Raw genomic sequence first — 8,169 nt, forward strand, 5'->3', positions numbered from 1 at the left:
GGGTGGAACAGTTATAAACCACACTATTTACATCACTTTACGAGTAGATTCCTTTTTTCAGCTACAATATACTTGTAACATACTGAAATATACTAATTTGTGTGTTGAATACATGTCATTTTTAATTAGGAATTTAATGCTACTTTACTAACGTTATCAGTTAATTATATTGTCATGAAGCAACTTAGCTTTCTAACTAAGATTGACCTCAACCTATTTAACGTAAACTGATGACGCTTGGCCTGTTATTCAGACGAGGCTTCACTAACTTTACCTCTTTTTATCCAATTCTACAGGCACAAGCATGGATGTGGTGGAAGATTGCGTCACCGAGAGCATCAACACTAACAACTTTCCTGCCAAGCTATGGCGTCTGGTGAACAACCCGTTAAATGAAGCCATCTGCTGGGACAAAGATGGACTGGTAGTCGTCATTGATCAGACCCTCGTCGAGCAACAGGTCCTGTCTCCCAGAAACAGCAGCAGCGCCTCGAACAACACCGCCACCTTCAAAACGGCCAACTTTTCGAGCTTTCTCCGTAATCTCAATTTGTACGGTTTCAAGGTGTCCAATACATACAACGACGTGCAGTATCGCTATTACTACCACCCGAACTTCAAGCGGGACCACCCCGAACTTGTGGCGAGTCTGAGGAGACTGACCGTCGACAACAAGGCCAAGCTAAAAGCTGGTCTTGAGGTGAAGCCTCGGCCCCCGAGCCGATACAGTGGATGCTGTGGTGGCGGAGATAAATATGGTCAAATAGGCAAGTGTCACCGCATGACTGTCAGTGGGGAAGTAGCTTTAGATAGTGAAAACACAATGTAATGGTCACACATTTCCCTGTAGTGTTACAGTGAACAGTACTGGTAAACATACACGTCTTTTTGGGGGGAGGTATTCAAGTCCACTGCTACCATTTAAAAATACTCCAGGATAAGTTAAAGTCCTGCATTCCGAATATTACTTAGGTGTACAGTAGCTGCACCCAACACAGCAGGAAAGCACTCCAACGCATTGTAAAGACAGCCGGACAGATCATCGGTGCCCCACTCTCCTCGTTACAGGAAATATACACCACCCGCCTCACCCGGAAAGCCATTCAAATTGCAAGCGACACCAGTCACCCTGCACATAGTCTGTTCAGCCTCCTACCCTCTGGAAGAAGGTACAGGAGCCTCCGCTGCCGCACCACCAGACTAAAGAACAGTTTTACCCACCAAGCTGTCAGGACACTGAACTCTCTCCCCTCACTCCCCCCAATCATATCCTCCAGCCTGAGGGAAGCTGAAGCTGAAAGTACAGAAGTACTGTAAATATGTACTCATATTTATATTTATATTATATTTATTGCCCACTTTTCACACACACACATACACACACAGTATTATATTAATTGCCCATTTTCCCATCATTATTATATCAATTGCCCACCTGCCCCTACATTATTAATTATTTATTATATTAATTGCCCACTTTTCCCGTTTTTATGTGTATTGAATGTTTTATTGTAGTATAGTATATGTTTTAACTAGGATATCAGTCTTCACTTAGCCTAGGAAGTGTTTTATGTTTTATGTGTTGTGCTGCACTTTATGTTCCACCGTGGGAGAGTGGGAAACGTTATTTCGATTCCTTATATGTCCTGACATGCAAGAATTGACAATAAAAGCTACTTTGAACTTTGAGAAGTATTAGCAGCATAATAAACGGGTCAAAAGATTGCGTCACCGAGAGCATCAACACTGGTGAAAATCAACCTGGCTACGACATTCCATGTGAGCATGACATGAGTTAACCTGTTAGGAGTTTGGGTGGAACAGTTATAAACCACACTATTTACATCACTTTACGAGTAGATTCCTTTTTTCAGCTACAATATACTTGTAACATACTGAAATATACTAATTTGTGTGTTGAATACATGTCATTTTTAATTAGGAATTTAATGCTACTTTACTAACGTTATCAGTTAATTATATTGTCATGAAGCAACTTAGCTTTCTAACTAAGATTGACCTCAACCTATTTAACGTAAACTGATGACGCTTGGCCTGTTATTCAGACGAGGCTTCACTAACTTTACCTCTTTTTATCCAATTCTACAGGCACAAGCATGGATGTGGTGGAAGATTGCGTCACCGAGAGCATCAACACTAACAACTTTCCTGCCAAGCTATGGCGTCTGGTGAACAACCCGTTAAATGAAGCCATCTGCTGGGACAAAGATGGACTGGTAGTCGTCATTGATCAGACCCTCGTCGAGCAACAGGTCCTGTCTCCCAGAAACAGCAGCAGCGCCTCGAACAACACCGCCACCTTCAAAACGGCCAACTTTTCGAGCTTTCTCCGTAATCTCAATTTGTACGGTTTCAAGGTGTCCAATACATACAACGACGTGCAGTATCGCTATTACTACCACCCGAACTTCAAGCGGGACCACCCCGAACTTGTGGCGAGTCTGAGGAGACTGACCGTCGACAACAAGGCCAAGCTAAAAGCTGGTCTTGAGGTGAAGCCTCGGCCCCCGAGCCGATACAGTGGATGCTGTGGTGGCGGAGATAAATATGGTCAAATAGGCAAGTGTCACCGCATGACTGTCAGTGGGGAAGTAGCTTTAGATAGTGAAAACACAATGTAATGGTCACACATTTCCCTGTAGTGTTACAGTGAACAGTACTGGTAAACATACACGTCTTTTTGGGGGGAGGTATTCAAGTCCACTGCTACCATTTAAAAATACTCCAGGATAAGTTAAAGTCCTGCATTCCGAATATTACTTAGGTGTACAGAAGTATTAGCAGCATAATAAACGGGTCAAAAGATTGCGTCACCGAGAGCATCAACACTGGTGAAAATCAACCTGGCTACGACATTCCATGTGAGCATGACATGAGTTAACCTGTTAGGAGTTTGGGTGGAACAGTTATAAACCACACTATTTACATCACTTTACGAGTAGATTCCTTTTTTCAGCTACAATATACTTGTAACATACTGAAATATACTAATTTGTGTGTTGAATACATGTCATTTTTAATTAGGAATTTAATGCTACTTTACTAACGTTATCAGTTAATTATATTGTCATGAAGCAACTTAGCTTTCTAACTAAGATTGACCTCAACCTATTTAACGTAAACTGATGACGCTTGGCCTGTTATTCAGACGAGGCTTCACTAACTTTACCTCTTTTTATCCAATTCTACAGGCACAAGCATGGATGTGGTGGAAGATTGCGTCACCGAGAGCATCAACACTAACAACTTTCCTGCCAAGCTATGGCGTCTGGTGAACAACCCGTTAAATGAAGCCATCTGCTGGGACAAAGATGGACTGGTAGTCGTCATTGATCAGACCCTCGTCGAGCAACAGGTCCTGTCTCCCAGAAACAGCAGCAGCGCCTCGAACAACACCGCCACCTTCAAAACGGCCAACTTTTCGAGCTTTCTCCGTAATCTCAATTTGTACGGTTTCAAGGTGTCCAATACATACAACGACGTGCAGTATCGCTATTACTACCACCCGAACTTCAAGCGGGACCACCCCGAACTTGTGGCGAGTCTGAGGAGACTGACCGTCGACAACAAGGCCAAGCTAAAAGCTGGTCTTGAGGTGAAGCCTCGGCCCCCGAGCCGATACAGTGGATGCTGTGGTGGCGGAGATAAATATGGTCAAATAGGCAAGTGTCACCGCATGACTGTCAGTGGGGAAGTAGCTTTAGATAGTGAAAACACAATGTAATGGTCACACATTTCCCTGTAGTGTTACAGTGAACAGTACTGGTAAACATACACGTCTTTTTGGGGGGAGGTATTCAAGTCCACTGCTACCATTTAAAAATACTCCAGGATAAGTTAAAGTCCTGCATTCCGAATATTACTTAGGTGTACAGTAGCTGCACCCAACACAGCAGGAAAGCACTCCAACGCATTGTAAAGACAGCCGGACAGATCATCGGTGCCCCACTCTCCTCGTTACAGGAAATATACACCACCCGCCTCACCCGGAAAGCCATTCAAATTGCAAGCGACACCAGTCACCCTGCACATAGTCTGTTCAGCCTCCTACCCTCTGGAAGAAGGTACAGGAGCCTCCGCTGCCGCACCACCAGACTAAAGAACAGTTTTACCCACCAAGCTGTCAGGACACTGAACTCTCTCCCCTCACTCCCCCCAATCATATCCTCCAGCCTGAGGGAAGCTGAAGCTGAAAGTACAGAAGTACTGTAAATATGTACTCATATTTATATTTATATTATATTTATTGCCCACTTTTCACACACACACATACACACACAGTATTATATTAATTGCCCATTTTCCCATCATTATTATATCAATTGCCCACCTGCCCCTACATTATTAATTATTTATTATATTAATTGCCCACTTTTCCCGTTTTTATGTGTATTGAATGTTTTATTGTAGTATAGTATATGTTTTAACTAGGATATCAGTCTTCACTTAGCCTAGGAAGTGTTTTATGTTTTATGTGTTGTGCTGCACTTTATGTTCCACCGTGGGAGAGTGGGAAACGTTATTTCGATTCCTTATATGTCCTGACATGCAAGAATTGACAATAAAAGCTACTTTGAACTTTGAACTTTGAGAAGTATTAGCAGCATAATAAACGGGTCAAAAGATTGCGTCACCGAGAGCATCAACACTGGTGAAAATCAACCTGGCTACGACATTCCATGTGAGCATGACATGAGTTAACCTGTTAGGAGTTTGGGTGGAACAGTTATAAACCACACTATTTACATCACTTTACGAGTAGATTCCTTTTTTCAGCTACAATATACTTGTAACATACTGAAATATACTAATTTGTGTGTTGAATACATGTCATTTTTAATTAGGAATTTAATGCTACTTTACTAACGTTATCAGTTAATTATATTGTCATGAAGCAACTTAGCTTTCTAACTAAGATTGACCTCAACCTATTTAACGTAAACTGATGACGCTTGGCCTGTTATTCAGACGAGGCTTCACTAACTTTACCTCTTTTTATCCAATTCTACAGGCACAAGCATGGATGTGGTGGAAGATTGCGTCACCGAGAGCATCAACACTAACAACTTTCCTGCCAAGCTATGGCGTCTGGTGAACAACCCGTTAAATGAAGCCATCTGCTGGGACAAAGATGGACTGGTAGTCGTCATTGATCAGACCCTCGTCGAGCAACAGGTCCTGTCTCCCAGAAACAGCAGCAGCGCCTCGAACAACACCGCCACCTTCAAAACGGCCAACTTTTCGAGCTTTCTCCGTAATCTCAATTTGTACGGTTTCAAGGTGTCCAATACATACAACGACGTGCAGTATCGCTATTACTACCACCCGAACTTCAAGCGGGACCACCCCGAACTTGTGGCGAGTCTGAGGAGACTGACCGTCGACAACAAGGCCAAGCTAAAAGCTGGTCTTGAGGTGAAGCCTCGGCCCCCGAGCCGATACAGTGGATGCTGTGGTGGCGGAGATAAATATGGTCAAATAGGCAAGTGTCACCGCATGACTGTCAGTGGGGAAGTAGCTTTAGATAGTGAAAACACAATGTAATGGTCACACATTTCCCTGTAGTGTTACAGTGAACAGTACTGGTAAGGTGAAACATTAGGGAGGGCCGTCTAAGCGCGCTCCCCACGAATGCGGCGTGCCAGCTGGATGTCTTTGGGCATGATGGTGACACGCTTGGCATGGATGGCACACAGGTTGGTGTCCTCGAACAGACCCACCAGATACGCCTCGCTCGCCTCCTGCAGGGGGGGGGGGGGAGGTTTACAGATTACACTGATGTAGCTTTATCAATACATTTTGTGCACACACACAAACACACACCTGCAGGGCTCCAATGGCGGCGCTCTGGAAACGCAGGTCGGTCTTGAAGTCCTGAGCGATCTCCCTCACCAGGCGCTGGAAGGGCAGCTTGCGGATCAGCAGCTCGGTGGACTTCTGGTACCGACGGATCTCTCTCAGAGCCACGGTGCCGGGCCTGAAACACACAACAAAGCTCGAGCAGGTTAATTTAACCCGCTACAAGCTCATCAGGATTCATCTTCTGTACAAATAATGACATTTTGTCACTTAAAGAAAAAAAAGAAAGCCCCATTTCAGTTTCTGATCAGTACAGTGAATGTGAAATCAAGTTTTAATGCTGCCAATGTACTAGTGTCGTCACTCTGTGCAACCAAGAGGTTTTAGTAAATAAAAGTATAAAAACATAAAGCTGGATTTAAGATTTTCCAGTTAAAAATCCAGTTTAAAAAAAAGTTTTAAAACATAAAACTACAACATCCTTCTTCCCTCCATCTCATCTTGATAAAGACGGTCTCAGTGATGTTAAGATTTGTCCCAGAAATGGCTGTGTGTGTGTGTGTGTGTGTGTGGCATTACCTGTAACGATGGGGCTTCTTGACGCCTCCAGTAGAGGGGGCACTCTTGCGGGCAGCCTTGGTGGCCAGCTGCTTGCGAGGAGCCTTTCCTCCAGTGGATTTACGAGCGGTCTGCTTGGTACGAGCCATTACGACGAAGTATCACCTGTAAGGAATCGCAAATATATAACAGGATGATTAGTGTTGTTCACTCTATACTTCATACTTTTTCTCTCCGACATGTTTCAGAGCCGCTATTTGGACACCCTATTGACAATCATGTTGTCCACTGATGGTTTCTAAGCCAGCCTCTGATAACGCTGTACTGAATATTTAGCCTAAATGTGAATGCTTATGTTTGGAGCCCTAAAACTCACAAAAAGCTGCGAAAATATATGGATAAAATAATTATCATCAACATTTTAGTGTAGCGTGAATTTAGAGAACTTTGTGAGCTGTTTTAATATCATCACTATTTTCACCCAAATATCTGCATAAAATCTTATTTTTTAGTTTTCCTGCAGTACCAGGTAGCAAAGGATCTAGCTCAGAGTCCCGATCCCAATCTCACGAATTCGGGAGTAAAAAGTATAAAATAAATACCCACAACTGTATGCCATGTTGTTTGACGTTATCATGGTAACTTGATATGTTGCAGCAAAGTGCTGACACCATTTCAAGCCCTATCTCTCTCACACTCAACCATTTAGCTGGTCGAGTCAGCCAGTCCCTGAGGGTTCCGGGTTTGAGGCTTAGGGGGACAGGATTGGGACTTTGATGGTCAATCATATTTGACCTCCTGGGAAAACTTTTCACCGGTTTGTCAGCTGCAGACACACCGTCCCGAGCCAATACAAACAGTTTTGGATAAAGACCACACCAATCACACTGCTAAACTGGTCATATTCTCACATACACCAATTACTGTTAGTTGGGGAGCTAACGTTAGCTAATGCTAACTTAGCTTACCAGTAACGTTAACACTAAAAGTTAGCATTTTCAGGTCTTGTGTACAGCATTTTATGTATTTTTTTAAAGTTGACATTATTAATGACGTTAGAAGCCAAGTTATTTTAAAGTTAAGTGTGTCAGTATGGGGAGTTTGAAACATGAATGTTACGAAAGTCCAATTAAAGTTAAGTTAATTAACTTCATAAGTGTAACGTTAGCTTAACTGGTCGTACCTGGGACATATGTATCGTCAGCATTAACGAAAAGTGTCGGAACCGGGACATTCTGTTAGTTAGACCATAAGCTCCTTTTAATGCTACTTTACTAACGTTATCAGTTAATTATATTGTCATGAAGCAACTTAGCTTTCTAACTAAGATTGACCTCAACCTATTTAACGTAAACTGATGACGCTTGGCCTGTTATTCAGACGAGGCTTCACTAACTTTACCTCTTTTTATCCAATTCTACAGGCACAAGCATGGATGTGGTGGAAGATTGCGTCACCGAGAGCATCAACACTGGTGAAAATCAACCTGGCTACGACATTCCATGTGAGCATGACATGAGTTAACCTGTTAGGAGTTTGGGTGGAACAGTTATAAACCACACTATTTACATCACTTTACGAGTAGATTCCTTTTTTCAGCTACAATATACTTGTAACATACTGAAATATACTAATTTGTGTGTTGAATACATGTCATTTTTAATTAGGAATTTAATGCTACTTTACTAACGTTATCAGTTAATTATATTGTCATGAAGCAACTTAGCTTTCTAACTAAGATTGACCTCAACCTATTTAACGTAAACTGATGACGCTTGGCCTGTTATTCAG

At 42.7% G+C, this 8,169-nt stretch overlaps 1 protein-coding gene across 1 annotated transcript; it reads right to left on the reverse strand.

Annotated features, from left to right (window-relative positions):
- Positions 1–5,474: 5,474 nt before the first annotated feature.
- LOC306788629 (histone H3.3A) lies at positions 5,475–7,770 on the reverse strand. Its single transcript, XM_079284216.1, has 3 exons — positions 6,400–7,770; positions 5,845–5,998; positions 5,475–5,762 (listed from the first exon to the last, which is right to left on the reverse strand). The coding sequence occupies exons 1-3, from the start codon at positions 6,525–6,527 to the stop codon at positions 5,634–5,636; spliced, it is 411 nt and encodes a 136-aa protein (XP_079140342.1). The 5' UTR covers positions 6,528–7,770; the 3' UTR covers positions 5,475–5,633.
- Positions 7,771–8,169: the final 399 nt, after the last annotated feature.

Source organism: Melanostigma gelatinosum (genome assembly GCF_949748355.1).
Source record: "Melanostigma gelatinosum genome assembly, chromosome: 14".
Taxonomy (NCBI): Eukaryota; Metazoa; Chordata; class Actinopteri; order Perciformes; family Zoarcidae; genus Melanostigma; species Melanostigma gelatinosum.